We start from the raw sequence: 20611 nt of genomic DNA on the forward strand, positions 1-20611 counted from the left end.
AAATTCCGGATCAGGTTCAAGTTTTTGACCTTCAAGGCCATCTGCGGTCTGTGCCCAGCATATCTGAGGGACCATTTTAACCTCCTATGCCCCTCACAAAGTTCTTTGCACTGCAAATTCTAACAGGATGGTGATCCCTGCCCCACATGAAGTACATCTGGCCTTGACCAGAGCCAGAGCCTTTTTGGTCCTGGCCCCTACCTGGTGGGATGAGCTCCCAGAACAGCTGAGGGCCCTGTCAGTTTCCAAAGCCTGCAAGATGGAGCTCTTCCACCTGACATTTGGTTCGGATTAGGGTCAGGAGGATCTAAATGGCTCCTTCTCCAAATGTTTTAATATCTTCATCTAGAAAACTGTTAACATCAATACCTTCCTTGAGGCTGGAACCAGTCCAATTTGCTGGAGCCCAACGGGATTATTGGGGGGGGGGGGTTCAGGCTATAAGGGATTGGCTTGCTATTTTATGACCTTGTTGTGAACCTCCATGATGTGGCTGGCCCAAGCAAGGGTCTTACGTTCTTAAAGAGTTATCTCCCTCCTTACCAGTCAGGAGGTGCTTGATGTGGGGGCCTCTTTTTAAACAGGAAGAGCAAAGGGCAGTCAACTCTGAACATACACATAAACCTACTGATTTCAAAATGTTAGCTCATGCCTAAGTCTTTATTTTCAAGAATACAGAAGGCTTAGGAAAATAAGATGTTTCAAACAACAGAGCACAACATAAGGCATAGGAGCACAATGCCTCCAACACAGACTGCTTTTGTAAAACAACAGGACCACCTTTTCCCATATGAGACTACCTCTCACTCCAGTAATCTTTGGAAGTCTTGCTTTGGGTGTCCCTGTCATCTGAGGCTAGATGGATGGCAATCTGACAAAGGGCTGGAAGTTTGGTATCTCTTTCCTAGGGAGATCTGTCTGAATCCTTCTATCAGCTACACTTAGAAAAGGAGAGGTTTTAGATCCTCAGTCAGAAATCTGTCCCCTATAGATTTATCTTTCATCCCTTGTATGGTCCTCTATGTGTTTGCTTATTTATTATTATAAAAGTAGGGAGAAGCTTTAATCTGTAAAAAAGCAAAGCTGACTAGCATGACACAAGGGAAAACAGAGTATGTGAGAACCAGTTTCTGGCTCTTTAGCTCCTACCCCATGCCCCTCATGGCATGGCAGCCCTTTCTCCCTTAAGAATATACAGTCAAAGCCTTTTGAGTCTCCATAGGGCAGCAGGGTTAGGAGGATGCAACTGGATAAGGCTGACACCTTAGCCTCCTCCCACCCTGAGACCATCAATGAAAGCATAGTACTTTCAGGCTAGAGATCTGGAATCACTCAGGCAGTGAACATTATTTATTACCTCAAATGAGATCCTTCTCCCAGCCAGTTACTTAAAGGGCTCATAGGAAACACTGACTTTGATCTGCTGTGGAGCAAGTTCTGCTAGCACAAGGCCCTTTTCAGCACACTGAAAATTAGTGATATTTTGTAAGTGGATGTACAGGCCCCTCAATGGAAGTGGAAACGACATGGACAATGCTGCCTAGTATGAACGTAGACTACAATAATCTAGTTAGACAGTATGCCTGTTAAGGACATACAACATTCTCCTCTTGCTGTTGACTTACCTACCCTCATCACCCTGGGGAAATGGAAACTGCAGATGTTGTGGAGCCATCAGAAAAGGGACAGATATGCCCTAGTTGCTCAGATTTAAAATTTGGAGGTAATATGGATTTATTATTGTTCTGAAGTTAAAAAATGGGGGCATTTTACGACTGGATTTTGATTAGTTACATTCAATTGGGGAAAAACCTAATTTTACCTAGCTGAAACTAGAAAAACTGTGTTCCACACAAAAGGGAAACAGTTAAATTTGCATCTGAAAGCCGTGAAAGAATGATTAGTTTCTATTATAACCTTTTAACCCATTTGCTCACTTCTTCGGTTTCAGCTCCCCCATCTAGTACCAAGTTCCAGTACCTCCTGAAAAGCCCTCCTCGCTGTGCCAGGAAGTGTACTGAACAGCATCCCATCAGGTCAGAGAGGCTGCCTCATACTTACCTCTCTTAAAAGCTTATCTAGCTGTCCAATCACATGAGGTGGTGTTGTCTGGAAAAAGAGAATCATAATTTTTAAAATTTGCATAGTCCTGCCACAGGAAGTAGTAACTGCTGAGAAAAGAAATTATAACGCAATATTAAGCTTGTGATAAAATGCCAGTATACCTATATTCTACTTCAAATGTCCATTTTCATCTGCTGACTAAATTGAAAAATTTGTATTAGCACCTCAGAAACAATGCAAATGATAAAATAGATCAATGGCTTATCTTTATGAGAGCAAATCCAGGATACTTTTCCTAATTTTGATTTGAGACCTAAAGTCTCTTAGACTGGTTTAACCACTAAACCACTTGACTGTATGAAGAATGATCAGTCTCTTCAATTATTGTTCAAGTGCCAGTCTTTTGACTAAAGAGAGGTCAGAAATTGTACAAGGATAAGTCAAGAAGTATTGCTACTAGGGTTCCAGTTCATAAATGCACAGGTTTATCCCAAACAAAATGTTTAAATATATCTCAGCGATCAGTGGATGGCTGCAGACAAGTTTAGCCAGTAATATATTTGTCTTAGTCTCATTAAAAATTGAAGACTGCATTGGCAAGATAAAGGCCATGAAAGTTGTGCTAAGGAATTTTTTCCCATCATGACAATGAACCTGCTCATTCTTTGAGGGTAGCAAGCTGTACTTTCATTGGCAAACCTTACCCTGATTCGTGCCTCTTCAGATTTCTTTTTGTTCCCAGAACTCAAAGAACATTTAAAAAGAACACAATTTGGCATCCCTCTAGGATGCCAAAACTGCCGTTTTGATGTGGTAAAAATCTAAGTGAGCAGAATTCTTCAGGGAAGGGTTAAAGCAGGCTTTCATGAAACCCTGAGGTTTCTTAATGGCCGTGAAGAGGTTACCCAAATGGGTGGGAGTTAATTAATTTTAATATATTTTTAAATTTGTTAAACATTTATCAGGTGATATGACCATGTATGGTTATACTGACCTGCTTCCCCTCCCTCCCAGTATGGCCAATGATAGACTTGGAGGAGGCCCAGGTAGGCGTGTACATCGCTATGCTTCCCAACCATATTCTACATGATCGCCCCACTTCTGGGGTTTCTCAAAGCCTGAAGTATGTTTCAGGAGTTTCTCAATGGTAAAACAGTTGAGAAAGGCTAGGTTAGAGAGATGGAAACACTGCCTTCAGAACTGTATAGACCTAGATAGAAACAATAGCTTTACATTTTGATATTTTTGTTTAATAATGACTGCTATGATTTTGTAGTAATACTTTTTCACTTACCCTTGTATTTATTTTTGGAAGACCTTTTATCCCAGCCAACAATCACTCAATGTTGTCTTAAGAACTTTATTTAAAATTACTGTAGTTATCCTTGAACGGAATAACTAAATGAGAATTACAGTGATACAAAACACTAGAATATATGACATTATAAGTAAAAAAGCACATGCTGTCCTTTCTCCTACCTAGTCTACATTTTAAAATGAAATGCAATTTCTAAAATTTCTCCCAAGCCCTTTCAGAGAATGTAAGATAGTCTCGCCACAACCCAGATTTGAGAGATTCATTGTCGCCACACTGTCACCAATATTTCTGAGGTTTCAGACAACTGAGAGCACGTGGAGAGAGCTACTGGGGAGAGTTGCTGCTGACCAGGTGAGGCTATTGTTCTGCCTGGGTGAGGTGATTGCTGGGTAATTGTTGGGAGGCTTAAAAAGGGCTGCTCCTCACCAGAGGCGCGAGCCTTTGGCGCGAGCCGAAGAGCGAGAGAGACAAAGGGCTCTTGGCCTGTGGCTCTTAGCCTGGGGTTCTTGGCCGAGCAATTAGAATCAGTAGATTATATCAGTAGATTATATTTCCCTAGTACTTGCACTGTCTAGACATTACAATGGTCCTCCAGGACACTCATCCCATCATCTGCAGTGAGTGTGACATGATTGCCTTCCTCCCAGAAGACAAGATGGACTACAGCTGCCCCAAGTGTAAGCTGGTAAGACTTTTGGAGGAAAAGATTAGGGGACTAGAAAACAGAATTATTACTCTGACCCAAAGTAAGAAAGGGGAGGAGTTCGTAGTCCAGAGCTCTGCAACATGGAATAAAGAGAATAAAGAGAATACAACCAGTCCTGAAGAGGACAAGGAGATTGACCACAATAGGGAGCCTCTGCAGGCAGTTCGGAAAAAGACTGAACGGCGAAGGGCGAGACAGTTCTCGGGGCCTTTGGAGCTCCAGAATAGATTTCAGGCCCTTGCAGAGGAGGTGCAAGGGTCAACAAGGGAAGAGGTCCCAAAACAAACTCTAAGACAAAGGGAAGAGGCCACGGGGACAGAAGGAAATGGAGGTGAGAAGAAAAAAAAAAGGAGAGTACTGGTAATTGGAGACTCCCTGCTAAGAGGAATGGATCGCCATGTGGCTGGGCCCGACCCCCTAACCCGAGAGGTGTGTTGCTTGCCAGGGGCGAAAATTAAAGATGTTTCAGAAAGGCTGCCCAAACTCCTCAAATCTACGGATCGCTACCCATTTGTGATGGTCCATGTGGGAACGAATGACATGTCCCTGAATACCATCGCTCCTATTAAAAAAGACTATCAAGATCTGGGGAGGAAGCTCAAGCAAATGGGGGCACAAGTGGTATTCTCTTCAATCTTGCCTGTCAAGGGAAGAGGAATGCATAGGGAGAGGAAGATAATGGAGGTGAATCACTGGCTGCGTAGTTGGTGCCGGCAGGAGAGATTTGGTTTCTGGGACCATGGGATAGGCTTTCTTGAGGAAGGCCTACTAGCACCTGATGGACTGCACTTATCGAAACTGGGGAAGAATGTGTTTGGCAGGAACCTGGGGAGATTCATCAGGAGAGCTTTAAACTAAAGCCACTAGGGGAAGGAGACGATCAACATAGGGAGTGTATGGAAGGAAAACTATCGGAGGCAGCCCAACCGGCAAGGCCAGCTCATAGGGAACCAAAAGTAAAAGGATTCAGTTGTCTTTATACTAACGCCCGAAGCATGGGCAATAAAAAGGAAGAGCTGGAACTTCTCATGCTGATGGAAAGGTATGATCTAGTAGGCATCACAGAAACTTGGTGGAATGATTCTCATGACTGGAATGTAATGGTGGATGGATATGAACTGTTCAGAAAAAACAGAATAGATCGAAGAGGTGGAGGAGTGGCACTGTATGTGAGGAAAGGGCTTACCTGTCAGGAAATTCTAGTGAAGGAGAGCATATCTGCAGTGGAAAGCATCTGGGTGAAAATAAACGATGGGAAAACAAACAGTGTGGTGGTTGGTGTCTGCTACCGACCGCCTGACCAACGAGAGGATGTGGATGCTGCACTTTGTGAGCAGCTTGAGAAAATATCCAAACGGCAGGACCTTGTCATCATGGGTGACTTCAATTTCCCAGATGTGTGCTGGGAAACTAACTCTGCGAAGCGTCCTCAGTCATGCAAGTTTCTGACCTGCCTGGCTGACAATTTCATTTATCAAATGGTAGATGAACCCACAAGAGGTTCAGCCATACTGGACTTAATACTGACCAACAGGCAAGAGTTGGTGGATGAGGTGAAGGAAGTGGGGACCCTAGGGGGAAGTGACCATGTCCTCATAGAATTCCTTTTGAGATGGGGAGCCAAGGAAGCTTGTAGCCAGACGCGGATGTTGGATTTTCGTAGGGCAAACTTTAATAAACTCAGAGACATGATGAGTGTCATACCATGGCCGAGAATGCTGGAAGGGAAGGGAGCATGTGAAGGGTGGGCGCTACTCAAACAGGAGCTATTGCATGCTCAATCAATGACTATCCCAGAAAGACGAAAACACTGCAGGAGCTCTAAGAAGCCTATTTGGATGAACAGAGAACTTCAAGAGGAACTAAGAAAGAAAAGGAAAATGTTCAGGAAATGGAGGGAAGGACAGAGCTCTAAAAAAGAGTACCTACAGGTTACTAGGCACTGTAGATCAATCATCAGAAAGGCCAAAGCTGAGAGTGAGCTAAGATTGGCCAGGGAAGCCCATTGTAACAAGAAAAGATTTTTCAGTTATGTGAGGAGCAAACGTAAAGTAAAGGAGGCAATAGGCCCACTGTTGGGTGCGTATGGACAAACTCTAACGGAAGATGCAGAGAAAGCAGAAAGGCTTAGTGCCTATTTTACATCTGTTTTTTCCCACAGGTCAAAGTGTTTAGGTACATCTAGAGATGGCCATAGCCAAAGGACAGTGTCTGGGTGGCAGGTTAACATGGATAGAGAGGTTGTCGAGAGGCATTTAGCTGCACTGGATGAGTTCAAATCCCCTGGTCCAGATGAAATGCACCCAAGAGTACTCAAAGAACTTTCCAGAGAACTTGCACAGCCCTTGTCCATCATCTTCGTAACCTCTTTAAGGACTGGAGATGTCCCGGAGGACTGGAAGAGAGCAAATGTTATTCCGATCTTCAAAAAAGGGAGGAAGGATGACCCGGGAAACTACAGACCAGTGAGTCTGACCTCTGTTGTGGGGAAGATAATGGAGCAGATATTAAAGGGAGCGATCTGCAAACATCTGGAGGACAATTTGGTGATCCAAGGAAGTCAGCATGGATTTGTCTCCAACAGGTCCTGCCAGACCAACCTAGTTTCCTTTTTTGACCAAGTAACAGGTTTGCTGGATCGGGGAAATTCGGTTGATGTCATTTACTTGGATTTTAGTAAAGCTTTTGACAAGGTTCCCCATGATGTTCTGATGGATAAGTTGAAGGACTGCAATCTGGATTTTCAGATAGTTAGGTGGATAGGGAATTGGTTAGAGAACCGCACTCAAAGAGTTGTTGTCAATGGTGTTTCATCAGACTGGAGAGAGGTGAGTAGCGGGGTACCTCAGGGTTCGGTGCTCGGCCCGGTACTTTTTAACATATTTATTAATGATCTAGATGAGGGGGTGGAGGGACTACTCATCAAGTTTGCAGATGACACCAAATTGGGAGGACTGGCAAATACTCCGGAAGATAGAGACAGAGTTCAACGAGATCTGAACACAATGGAAAAATGGGCAAATGAGAACAAGATGCAATTTAATAAAGATAAGTGTAAAGTTCTGCATCTGGGTCAGAAAAATGAAAAGCATGCCTACTGGATGGGGGATACGCTTCTAGGTAGCACTGTGTGTGAACGAGACCTTGGGGTACTTGTGGATTGTAAACTAAACATGAGCAGGCAGTGTGATGCAGCGGTAAAAAAGGCAAATGCCATTTTGGGCTGTATCAACAGAGGCATCACATCAAAATCACAAGATGTCATAGTCCCATTGTATACGGCACTGGTCAGACCACACCTGGAGTACTGTGTGCAGTTCTGGAGGCCTCACTTCAAGAAGGACGTAGATAAAATTGAAAGGGTACAGAGGAGAGCGACGAAGATGATCTGGGGCCAAGGGACCAAGCCCTATGAAGATAGGTTGAGGGACTTGGGAATGTTCAGCCTGGAGAAAAGGAGGTTGAGAGGGGACATGATAGCCCTCTTTAAGTATTTGAAAGGTTGTCACTTGGAGGAGGGCAGGATGCTGTTTCTGCTGGCTGCAGAGGAGAGGACACGCAGTAATGGGTTTAAACTTCAAGTACAACGATATAGGCTAGATATCAGGAAAAAGTTTTTCACAGTCAGAGTAGTTCAGCAGTGGAATAGACTGCCTAAGGAGGTGGTGAGCTCCCTCTCACTGGAAGTCTTCAAGCAAAGGTTGGATACACACTTTTCTTGGATGCTTTAGGATGCTTAGGGCTAATCCTGCGTTGAGCAGGGGGTTGGACTAGATGGCCTGTATGGCCCCTTCCAACTCTATGATTCTATGATTCTATGATTCTATGATTTCTAATTCTTAACACGGCCAGATCAGTGAATTCTTAAATTCCAAGACTGGTACCATAAATAGGCAAGACAGATCTTTCTACAGAGATCTTTGTAGACTAAGCCCGTCCTGGAAGCAGGAAACACTGTCAGGCTTTTCCCAAGGAGGGCAAACTGAGGAGATGAAAATAAATGGAGGTTAGCTTGGAACTGTGAAAAAAAATGAATGTTTGCAGATCTAAACAAAACCCTAAAAGCAAACTCTCCAGCCTACTATGCAAAACAACCTTAACAATGGCTTAAAGTGAATGCTACAACATCATTTTCAGTTTAACAGCTGAACAACTGTTATTCTTTCAGCAATTCAGGAATTCACTCTTGCACACAAAAAATATGTGAAATTTGGTGAATGGAATTGGGAAAGAAGGGTTAAAACTAGTGGACAGCTCAATATGCTGAGAATCTCTATCTCTCAGTTTCTTTATTTGGCAGCTCCTTTTAATGAACAAAGTAGCACTTAAAGGGGTTTACTCTTAAGTAGGAGATAATTAGTAAGTGACAGTATTTGGTGTCCTTCCCATATCTGAGCTCCTTTGTATAGCAGCAATTTTTGAACATTTCATAAGGTTAGAGTGTTTTTTAAAACAAACCTATACAAATGAAAGCAAAATTCAATGCTTACTGAAAGTGGAATTCCATTATGCCTGTTTTGACTTCTTAGCATGTATTCTGTCTGCTTCTTGTAGTATACTCCTTCCATTAGAACTAAATGCCAGTCCTGACTGTAATGTCTCACCTGAAGTAATACCTTTCCACTGTAGACACTCATAGGATACATGGTACCAAATGTCATCAAGGCAATGGCTACTGCAGATGCAGTGTCAACAGCAAAATAATTACTGAAACAGAGAAATGTAGCATTAGAGAGCACACCAGGTTTTTAATACCTAGGAATTTTATTGTTGAATGTAACTGTACGTACTTAATTTCAATTAGCATGTATGTAATACAAAGAGCTAAAGCCCCTGCAAGGTCAATTAAGACGAATGGATTCATTCGTGGAAGGAAGATGCTGCTCAATCCAGGAATGATGCCACATAAACTAAAAAATAAAAAGGAAGGAAAAATATGGATTAACTGCCCTTAAATAGGAGACACAGCAAGTTAAAAAAAGAGCACAGTTCATTCATATGTACAGTAGGAATTATGTGGGTATTTCTCTGCAGCCAGAAAGATAATCAGCCTAGCTATTATTAATTGTGGACACATAAATTACACATTATAATAGATGATGATGACTATAGCATAGGCAACTTGTTCATTCCCTTCTACTGAAATTACATCAAGTACAAAGCTGCCAATTTAAGTTAAAACAATTGTTTCCTCGCAGTTCTAAACAGCTGTTCCTAGCAATAAAATCTTTTAGTTCTTTAAATTCTAACTACTTAGTGAAAGTGTAGGAAGTATTTTGCTTACTCATATATTCAGATTTCCAGACACTATAATTAAGGAGGTCAGTAGCCTCAATGTTATTACAGTTTGTATTGATAGACAGAACCCAATGATTACTGGGAATTTGAGTTCCTCTTTTGTACATATGCGAGGTCCCATTTCATGCATAAAGAAAGAATATTCAGATGTGTTTAACAAAATTAAGGTAAGTACTGGGGGGTAAATGGTAATGACTGGGGAAGGCACTGGCAAACCACCCCGTATTGAGTCTGCCATGAAAACGCTGGAGGGCGTCACCCCAAGGGTCAGACATGACTCGGTGCTTGCACAGGGGATACCTTTACCTTTACCTTACTATGAAATATCTTCAAATACATTTTCATATTACTGTGACACTGGACAACTTGCAAGCTTTCTCCAAAACTGCACATTTTCTCCAAAAGAAAAAGCTTGAGTCTTTTGAAGGCTTTCTGATAGAGGAGGGGCAGAACAGGAAAACAAATTTTTCTGGGAGAAAGTGGCTATGATAAGAACAAGGCAGGAATATAATTCCTCACTTGATTAGACCAGCAGCAAAAAAGCAGAACTCCCAAATAATAAACAAATGACTCTGATATGGTAATGCACTTTACAGTGACAGAATCTATACCAGGAGCTATTATGCACAAGACATTTTGTGATGTTTCCTGCTGTGCATAATAGCCCCAGGTTAAAAATGGAAGGCTTAGTTCTGTAACCCAAAGAACAAGAATTTCTCCACAGACAATCCATAACTCCACAGCCTATCTCAAAATAACCTATAGAAATGTAACATATGAAGAAATAAGCTTTGGGTACTTTTAACTGATTTGTGCAGAATTTCCACACACACACCCCCCCCTTGAATCCTTAGGGAGATACCTAACATGCTTTCCAAGCTGTTACTCAAGGCTACAGCATATAGATTCCTACACAATTGTATTACTTTACCTTTTCAATACTCCCCCCCACACACACACACTTCAGTAGCTAATTTTATTTTAAGGTCACATGCAAGGGATGGTGGTAGAAGGTAACAGGACTTTAGTAGGTCTTGCACAGCTAATGTCTACAGCACTTTTCCCTCTACCTCCAGTTGTGGATCCCTGGTGGTAGGAAGTGCTGTCAAGACACATGATTATAATCAATGGCAACTCCACAGAATTTTCAAGGCAAAAGACCCTCAAAGCTTGTTTGCTACTGCCTACTTGTATGTCACAACCTTAGTTCTCCCTTGAAGGTCTCCCTCCAAATACTAGCTAGGGCTCACCCTGCTTAATTTCCCAGATCTGACAAGAATAGGCTAGGCCCAGGCTATCCAGGTCAGGGCTTTGTGTATCTTACCTTCTACTGAGATCTGCAACATGTTCCTGAAGCCAACTTGTACTTGCAGCTAGATGAAAAGTAATATTAATTATAATTAAGACCACATGCTTTACACCATGATTATAATCAATCTAACAAGTCACACTATATAGCTTCATCAAATTTTATTTCAAATTCAATCCACATAAAGCTTTAAGGACTCCTACTCAGAGGGCAGCTATTATCACAGTACTTACTGTGTGCAATAAAAATAATTATTCTACTAAACTGAAAGCAGTTTTGAAACAAAGCACCCCTTATTCCTCCCCTCAAAGTTTAATGTGTATAGTAACTAACATGTTCCACTTTGCAACGGTTACTTATTAGACCTCTCAGCCTACAGACTTCTTAAAATCTTCAAGGCCAAAGTATGGAGGGGGCTAATTGGTTCTTTGTGAGAACTTCTGAACTACACAGTGGGAAAATCAGAAGTAAAGTCATAATCTAAAGAGTTCTAGCCAGGACACATTTGGCTTGGTTCATCATGGTCGCCTGATCGAGGTGGGCCAAAACTATAAATGGCCAAAGGGTTTGAAGAAAGAAAGACTAGCTTGGATTCTGGTGGACTGAGGCCTCAACTATGATCTGCTTATTTGCTTATTTTTGTATCGCATGATTCTAGAAGTGTGTTGCCAATGGATAAATTTATATTCTGAAAATTATTTTAATAAACTTTACATAAAAGTCTGTTTCTTGTGAACACTTGACCTGGGAAACCCACAGGGTTCAGGCCAGGACTCCTTGACAAGAGTCTTATACTGTAGGCACACTTATGTCCCCTTGCACCAAATCAACCCATTTAACCAGTATGCCAAACCAGCTACATTGTTCTTTTCACCTTGCTTATTGTACCTGCAATTTGTTGAACAAGCCAAAGTTGGTCTACCAGACGTACATAACAAACCAGTTTTTGTATAAATACTTAAATGTACTAATTTTTTGTATAATATACGGTTTTGTATAAATACTTAAATCTACCAATTGCTTCCTTTCCTGTCTCATCACACAACCCTCAGATGTTTTTCTGAATGCTCTTGCACAGCCCATTGTCCCTAAGTGCAGGCCTCCTGCTGTTGGCCTCTTCAAAGGGATGGGGAAATGGAAGCCAAGTTTCCTCTGAGATCCACAAGTCTGCTTGTGAAGAAATGTCCTTTTCTATACTCTGGTTTCTCTTCAGATAGCATAAATCTTTCACTTTTTACTGAAGATAAATGTTCTTTTATTTGAGGCTACATCCCAATATTTCAAGGGTTGGGGCTCGCAACCCCCTCCAACTGCTTTTAAAAGTGTTTTTCCTGTTGGCAGAAGAGAGGTGGGAAATGGGAAGTTGATTGCTCCTAAATATTACTTGTTCTGTCAACAACTCTGAGAAGTACCCAGCTATCAAAACTTTATAGATGCAACCGGCTCTCCTAGCTGAAGACAATGAAATGGCCAGCTTACCCCTTAGCTGGAATCTGACACTTAGAAGGTAACAGACTTGGGATGTACCACACAGAGACTTACATCATTTGAATGCAACATCTAATGGGTGCCAGGGGAAGGGAGGTGGTTGATTGCTTCATCACTATCTCCCCAGGAGTGCACAACTGGAGTAAGCCATCCCATAGGTAGCACATCACCAGGCAGAGGGTCAGGATGACCTCTGAGTGCCCACTGAAATGGAATGGGCATTGCCAATGTCAACTGAATTTATTCACAGCTGTCTTTTAGAGCCTTAAAGCTTTCCCCTTCCTTCCATCTGCCTGTAAGTCTAGCTATATCATTCTAGACCCAAAAGGGTTTTACAACCCTCAACTGTTCTCCCAGCTTTCTCTACTGCACTTTATTCACGTTCCCTAAATTTCTTTTCTATCTCTCTGAAATAAAATCAAATATAAAGGTGGGAACAAGTGCACCAACGTGGGTGGGCTAATCACATATGACCAGAGTTCTTGTCTCATTGCCTTTTAAACTTGTTCTCAAGAGAAGCTAAAGCCCAACATTCTGTCCAGGCCTCCTGCCATCAGGGATAAACTGGGATTTTACATTTTGGATACAATAATCCAGTTAGTAAAAATCATGGTTAACCACCAACCACAAACTCTAATTAAGAATCCCAAGTTAATGCCCCAAGAAAAGCCATAATTTGTTATTAAGTCTGCATTTGACATCACAACTAACCACGATTTTATCATAATATCTCAACATAGCCTATGTGACCAGATAACTTAGGGAAGGCAAAGGAAGTCAGTAACAACCATTAGTAATATGCCTGGCAAATAAACCAAGCCAACACAGTACTGAGTTAATTTTTCCATATTGATTTATTCCATACCTTCAGAGACGTAAACAAAGGGTTTATTCCTAATGGAAAGCATTGTAAACAGGTTGAAAGAGAGTGCCACAAAAGTGCCAACCAACAATCGACCCCTAAAAAAGAATAAAGATACTGATTTTTAAAGAATCTCCCAATTACATTGCCAAGAAAATTACTAGTTAGCCAATTTCTCCCCATTTATCATTGTTCTCTAGTTTTTGATTACTATTTCAGATGGCATTTTTTAATGTAAACTGAGAATTCAACTTGTCCTGACAACTACAACTGCAATAAAGACAGGTTTGGATAACATACCTACAAATCTGAAATATTTTTCAGCAGCAAATTTAGAATATTACAAACATATTTAGCTATGTTAGTTGATATATATCAACAGGTTCAATCCACTGCCTTTAAAATCAAGAGGAGTTTTGCTGCTGACTTCAATGTCGTAAGTTTCAACCTATCTATTTACTATGAATCATTTAGTGCTACTAATTGTAAACTGTAAACTCAACTTCCTATTATTTGACACCACATTTACTGAAAAGGAAGAAGACCCAAAATGTAAGATGGCCTCCCTGAAGAAAGTCACACATCATTACAAAAATTACTGAACATGACTGTAACTTGTAAGCAAATACAAGATGACCCCCTTTCTTTTTTTCTTTTTGATGGAACCCCCGGGGGGGTGGGGAGAGGCCAGTCTTGCTTTGCAGTAAATGCCATATTTTAGAAGAATAAGAGCTGGCGTTTTATACCCTGCTTTCCACTCCCCAAAGGAGTGCCAAAGCAGCTTACAAGCACCTTTCACTTCCTCTCCCCGTAACAGAGACCCTGTGAGGTAAGTGGAGCTGACAAAGTTCAAAGACGACTGCTTTGTGAGAACAGCTCTAAGAGAACTGGCCCAAGGTCACCCATCTTGCTATATGTAGGAGTGGAGAATCAAATCTGCCACTCTTTAACCAATATACCATGCTGCCTCAAATTTTACATGTGCAATATTTAATGTTTTATTTAAAAACGTTTCTTACGTGTGAATCTCTGGTTGCTCCAAAAATCGTTCAGCACTACAAGAGAAAAGAATCACAGAATCTGTTATTTTTTGGTCATATCATCTTTACATTCCACATATGCAACTTTCATCAGGCCAGTTATAAAACATCACCACCTAGAGTGGCTAAGAGTTTGCTTTTTAGCTACCACGTTTAAAAAAACCCTAACATTTCACTGCAGTTGATTTGACCACCATATATATCAAGCATATGTGAAGTAGTAAAGCGTCTTACCTTTCTTTTAGTATAAAAAGAGCTCCAAGTTGTGCCAGAACTGTAGAAGCAAATACTGCTAGTACTTCAAATCTCTCAAACCTGGAATTTGAGAGAATACTTAAAACCAACATGCACAAATAACTCATTCTTATTTTCACTTGAAGATAATGTACTACCGCTGAATGCTTCAAGTTCAAATGAGGATTCTGAGATTTTAGACTACATTTTTATCACAACTGTTAATTACCAAAATTACAATCTTGTAAAGCTTGCATCCAAATAAATAAATGAATAACAAAAAATCAATCATTTTAAAAGAAAACAAATGTAGAAAGACTGCAGCCCAATTAGGAACAATAAATCTGTATATTCAGAAAGAAAACACATCAAGATGGGTAACTGTTAGTTTGTCTGTAGCAGTAGAAAAGACAAGGAGTCTAGTAGCACCTTAAAGATTAACAAAATTTGTAATAGGCTATGACTTTCAAGAGTCATTGCTCACTTCTGAAGGTATGTGAAGAAGTGAACAGTGACTCACAAAAGCTCATACTCTGCCACAAATTGTATTAGTCTTTAAGCTGCTACTGGACTCTTGCTCTCTTCAAAAGGAAATGTTTTACAGAAGCATTTTCACAACTACATTTTGTAGACATTGGAAAACCTTGCATTTTTTACTGACTGTTTATCTTTATGATCACCTTAAGACAACCAACATAACATCAATTCAAGTTTTTTGCACAGCTAAGAAATAGCTCTTATCCTAACTATTAAATTAAATTTCATCAACCAGGAAGCTTTGTGCTACAACAGGCTACAAATATAATTAAGGCTGTAGTCATCAGGAAGAAAATCTCCACTAAATTCAATAAATAAAAATAAAACATGCTTCCAGGTGAACCTTTTAAGTGTTAAGACTATATGTCAGAAAATAGACAGGCAAGTACTTTACGATTATTTTTCTCCCTTTCCCAAAGTACTTGAACTCACGGACATCAGATGAAGTTGATGGGGAACATATTCAGGGCAGACAAGAGCGATGAAAATGTGGGATTGACTGATAGACACAGTGATGGCCACAGGAATAGACAGTTTTAAAAGGGGATTACAGAGATTCATGGAGGATAGGGTCTATCAATAGCTACTAGCCATGGTGACCACTGGTTTGATCCAACAAGGCTCTTGTGTTCTTAAGTAGAATGATTATGTTTCCAAATCAAACAAACAAACACACAGAGAAACATCTGCTAGGGAAAGGATGGCCAACTTTACTATCAAGAGCACTCACTCATACTCATAGTGGCTCAGGAATCACATGTGGCTCTTCTGAGCATTGTTCTCCAATGTGACTCCCACTCCAACTTTTAAGAGAGTGGGCAAGACCATTCCCCCATGGAGCTTGTCGCTGACAGGTGGCTCCCACCTTAAAACAGCTACCACCACATGGGGTGGAAGATGGGTGGGTAAGTTGCAGACCTCATGCTAGGGATGGAAGTGAAGAGTCCATCACCTAAAAGTTCCTCGCCCTTTCTCCACAGCCTCTGCACTCTCATCTCAGCATCCAGGCAGTTCTTAGGAAGAAAGCAAGCTAGCTACAGAGAAGAGAGTAGGAGCATCACAGTAGCTACTCAGAAAAACAGCAACTAGCTACAGTGGGACGGTAGTGGCTTTACTCTCCCATGATCAGCTTACTCTCCTCCTGGACTCTCGTAATCTCACTCTCTCACCCTGAGAAATAGCTGAGGACAGAATGAGAGAGCAGAAAGGGAAGCCCTTCCTGTCACTCCAGGTACACAAAGGCTGAATAAGGTTCAACTGTAGTGTGGAGATAACACTACATGCCGAAGAGTAATCTGATAACTAAAAACATGTTATACATTAATAGCTACATTACTGCTTGTGTGTTGGTGAACAAGGCCATTCTGTAGTCATGTGGCTCTACTGGTTGGTCATTATTGCGAAGGGGCTCTCTGCAGTGAATGCCACTAATCTATAGAAGATGGACTATATTCTCTTCTCCAGCAAATGATCTGGGTGCTACATAAACTAGTCTTCTCACAGATGGTCAAGTATATAGATAAAAATGAAGCCACTTATGGAAGACAAACTGGGGCTGTACGAGGAATCTTTGGGGAATAGGAGAACCCCATTTGGAATCCCCTATCTCTCAAAAGCTCCCCTTCCACAATTATCTAAGCTCATAACAACTTGAATAGGCCAAATCTACCTGCCCAAATTTCTTTAAAGTGATGCTCTCTGGAGCATATGAAATCATCATTAGGCAGACTTTTTAGGTGTTTTTCATTTTTCTTTTAAGAATGCAACCTATTTTTGTACACAAATTTTGGCCCTTCCATATCTGGTTGAAGAAACTGATTCTACGGGTTTCTATAAACTGCCTGTGGTTCAATTAAAACATCTATCATTATCTGGATCAACAAAGGAATATTTCAAACATTTTCTGAGCGTGTAATAATAAAATTATATGTTAGAGGAACTTACCCAAATGAATAAGTTGTACTGGGCTTCTTCATCATTACCCAATAACTTACTAAGCATGTTATTAAGCTGAATAGGGAAGAAAAACACCAATGAGAATTCAGACAAGAGAGCTTAAAGAACTCTGTTTCAAAATGTACCTTCTGAAGAATGGATGTGCTTTAATAGCAATCCAAACAAATAGCCCATGGTTTTAAAACCAGTTTCAAAACAAACTCATTGCCCTCAGTCGCTATTCATTTATATAGAGCTAGCAAAATGTCCACTGTTTAGCTAGACAAAAGAATAAACTCTAACAAGGCTGCTTACAACTAAAAGTAAATGAACCTATGAGCATGGACAGAGGAAGAGCTAATTGGTTGCAGGATTCTCAGCAGAGGGACAGTACTGAGTTGTCCTCCCTACTTTGAAGTCTCTATCAGCGAATGAAAGGAGACTGTGAATGAGACAGGGGGCACAAGGTGATGCTGGGGGATTCCTGCTCTGCCCCATTACCACTGACCTGTGGCATGCCACAAAGCTTGCTCTTATCCCCTATGCTATTTAATATCTATGTGAAGGCGCTGGGAGAGCTAATCGGGAGGTTTGGATTGTAGCATCGCCAATATGCAGTCGACACCCAGCTCTACTTTTCATTCCCACCTGACTCAAAGATGCTGTTGATCAGGGGTTGTTAAACTGCGGCCCTCCAGATGTCCATGGACTACAATTCCCATGAGCCCCTGCCAGCATAGGGGGCCTGCATGCTGGCAGGGGCTCATGGGAATTGTTGTCCACGGGCATCTGGAGGGCCGCAGTTTGACTACCCCTGCTGTTGATGTTCTAAACCAGCGCATCAAGTTAGTAATGAGCTGGATGGGGGGGGGGGCAGTTGGTTTTTACATATCGCTTTTCCCTACCCGAAGGAGGCTCAAAGCGGCTTACAGTCGCCTTCCCTTTCCTCTCCCCACAACAAGCATCCTGTGAGGTGGGTGAGGCTGAGAGAGCCCTGATATCACTGCTTGGTCAGAACAGCTAGTGCTGTGACGAGCCCAAGGAAGCCTCCACTCTTAACCACTACACCAAGCTGACTCCTGACAAGACTTACTCCTGACAAGACAGGCTCTCTGAGTTAGAAGAAAGTTAGATCAGGCACAGCACCACCTTAGAAAACCCGGAAGCTGGGGTGGCTCAGAGTGCTTCTATTTAACTCTGGCTGGTGAGTCAACTATGTCCATTCCTGGATCAATATGATCTAATCACAGTGATCCATGGCTAGTTATATCAAGGCTGGACTCTTTCAATGCACTTTATATGGGGCTATCCTTGAAGAGTGTTCAAAGGCTGCAGCTCGTGCAGAATACTGTTCGAGGCAGCTATCAGGAGCATGTTACCATGCCACATACCACGACAACCACTGGCTACTGATCCACAACCAAGCCCAATTTAAGGTCTTCATTTTGACTTCTAAAGCACTCACAGCCTGTGAACAACATGTCTGAATGATCTTCTCCAATTACAGTAAGATGCTGATTGAGCAGGAACATCATAACAACTAAGCGGATATACCAGATGAAATTCAAAGAAAATATTCAATGCTCTGGCATCAATGGGATATGCTTAATTTTCTCTAGACTGCACCCTGTATGACAAACTGCATCGTATGTATTTCAGGAAACATACAAGCTCTTGTTTTTTACACATATAACTAAGTGAAAAATTTTTATAGCACCATCACCTATAGAAATATAATCTTCACCAATAAAATGACAAGAAGTTCCCAAATACATTTTTTAAAGTTAGATCAGCATTTTTTAAAATAACCATACCTAAAAAGATCAAAGATGGTCAGGTAGGTGTATGCAGTTAAAGCTGTAGAAAAAGATTATATTTTAATGCATTAGTAATACACCACTAACTACAAAAGCATGTGCAGATCTCTTTTTGATTCCAATGAAGTATGGCAAACAGTAGGTCAGGGCTGCACAGGGATTGTAAAACAACTGGAGTTGCAAATGTTAGGAAAGCTGTTTTTCTGTACCCCGCTTTTACTACCTGAATGAGTCTCAAAGCAGCTTACAATTGCCTACCTTTCTTCTCCCCACAATAGATACCCTGTGAGGCAGGTTAGGGTGAGAGAGCTCAGAGAGGTCTGTGACTGGCCCAAGGTCACCCAGCTGACTGCATGCTGAGGACTGGGGAATCTAACATGGTTCTCCTGCTTTTAACCACTGCACCAAGCTTGCTCTATACTAAGCTGCTGGAGGAAGCTATAACTGCTGGAAGATGAGCCACAGCTAAATAGCATTTACAAGTAGCTGTAGGACAATTTTCTCTAACCCTACTATTCTTCAGACCAATGCATCAAGCAATCAATTGGACAGTGTTTTCTGGGGCAAGAAGCATGACACAACCAAACAAGCAGCATTAAGCAAAAATAATTGTTATCCTTTTGCCCACATCCAGATTTACCTTTTAAAAATCTCTCAAAATAACCATGCCATTGCACAAACACATACTGCAAAAATGGCATATTCAAGACCCGCTCCAGAATGAGAATGTTCATCAAGGCAAAAGAAGGCACAAGTTTACTTGGTAGCATTTAACAAAATTCAGATGCATCTAGATCAGTGGTTCTCAACTTGGGGGGTCGAACGACCCTTTCCCAGGGGTCACGGCAGGGCAAGCAGCTTGGCCGGGGGTATGTGTGCTGCCACTGTTGCCACTCCTCCTGCAGGCACCCGTGCTCAGCCACCAGCCGCTCCAGCAGTGCCTGCAGCCCAGCGCAGTCTCCCGCCAGGCGCTCCAGGTGGCGGTGCAGCTTGGCGGGACAAGAGGCAGAACTGAATTGAGAAACCCCGGGAAAAAAACAATTTATATACAATTGTGAACAATGGATCAGTTTCAGTTTAATTTCTGTGAAAGAACACTTGCGTAATTTTATGGTTGGGGGGTCAGCACAACATGAGGAACTGTATTAAAGTGTCGCGGCATTAGGAAGGTTGAGAACCACTGATCTAGATGCTTTCAACACAAACTGTACTTGACACCAGCATGTTCAAGTAGCTTCAAAAAGGTACCGATTTAGCAGTAAACTGTAAATCTAGACAAGGTCTCACATCTTTGAGAAACCTATTATATCCCACAGTCCACTTTGGAAAAAAGTATTAGAAATGTACTGATATAAAACATCATACTTAAATTAGGTTTTATTATAAAACCTTATAACACATAACATTTTGCTGTTTAGACTACTATGATACATAAAATATTTACTGCTGAAAAATGTACCATAAGAACCAAACACAATAGGTTTTTAGGTTTTATTAATGTGTTGTATGGTTTTATATGGATACTGTTTTTTGTTATTGTGGTGAATCACCACAAGCCAGCTTGCTGGGAGCGGCGGTATACAAATTCAACTATAAATACATATAAACATACCTATACTGTTTGTAGAACTGCACCACATAAGCAGCAAGCCAGTACATACTACATTTATTGCCCCAAACAACAAGATTTTCCACGTCTGTAAAGGAGAACAGTTAGAGTAACTATTCAGCAAAAAGATTAAAATCAAACTTGATACACCTCAACACCTCAAAAGCTATGATTCTGAAACATATTTATGCAAGAATATACACAATTTCAAATGGCCTATTTAAAATACCACCAGCTTCAACCTCTTACTGATTTCAGAGTCAGCACTGGGGCATATTTAGGAAAAAAAACTTTTATGTGTTTTAGCTGACCTTTTGACCACAAAAACAAGCTATCAAAATGTGTCAAAAGAATTTATTAAAAATGCAAAAATTATACAACACAAACAAGATTG

The 20611-nt window shown here is 41.2% G+C and overlaps 1 protein-coding gene across 4 annotated transcripts in view; it reads right to left on the reverse strand.

Moving 5' to 3' along the window:
• SLC30A6 (solute carrier family 30 member 6) overlaps positions 1–20611 on the reverse strand; it is a 28013-nt gene that overhangs the window by 4832 nt on the left and 2570 nt on the right. For 2 of the 4 annotated variants that reach the window (XM_077344218.1, XM_077344212.1), the window contains exons 3-12: positions 20221–20305; positions 18606–18648; positions 16801–16866; positions 14320–14400; positions 14065–14100; positions 13049–13143; positions 10711–10759; positions 8879–8998; positions 8693–8795; positions 2062–2109 (exon numbers count right to left, since the gene is read on the reverse strand). In XM_077344218.1, the coding sequence (XP_077200333.1) occupies positions 2062–2109; positions 8693–8795; positions 8879–8998; positions 10711–10759; positions 13049–13143; positions 14065–14100; positions 14320–14400; positions 16801–16866; positions 18606–18648; positions 20221–20305 (726 nt within the window). Of the gene's footprint in view, positions 1–2061; positions 2110–8692; positions 8796–8878; positions 8999–10710; positions 10760–12237; positions 12405–13048; positions 13144–14064; positions 14101–14319; positions 14401–16800; positions 16867–18605; positions 18649–20220; positions 20306–20611 lie in introns of those variants that run through there. The other 2 variants (XM_077344223.1, XM_077344229.1) reach the window with 2 other exon arrangements.

The sequence above is a fragment of the Paroedura picta genome, chromosome 1 (assembly GCF_049243985.1).
Source record: "Paroedura picta isolate Pp20150507F chromosome 1, Ppicta_v3.0, whole genome shotgun sequence".
Classification (NCBI taxonomy): Eukaryota; Metazoa; Chordata; class Lepidosauria; order Squamata; family Gekkonidae; genus Paroedura; species Paroedura picta.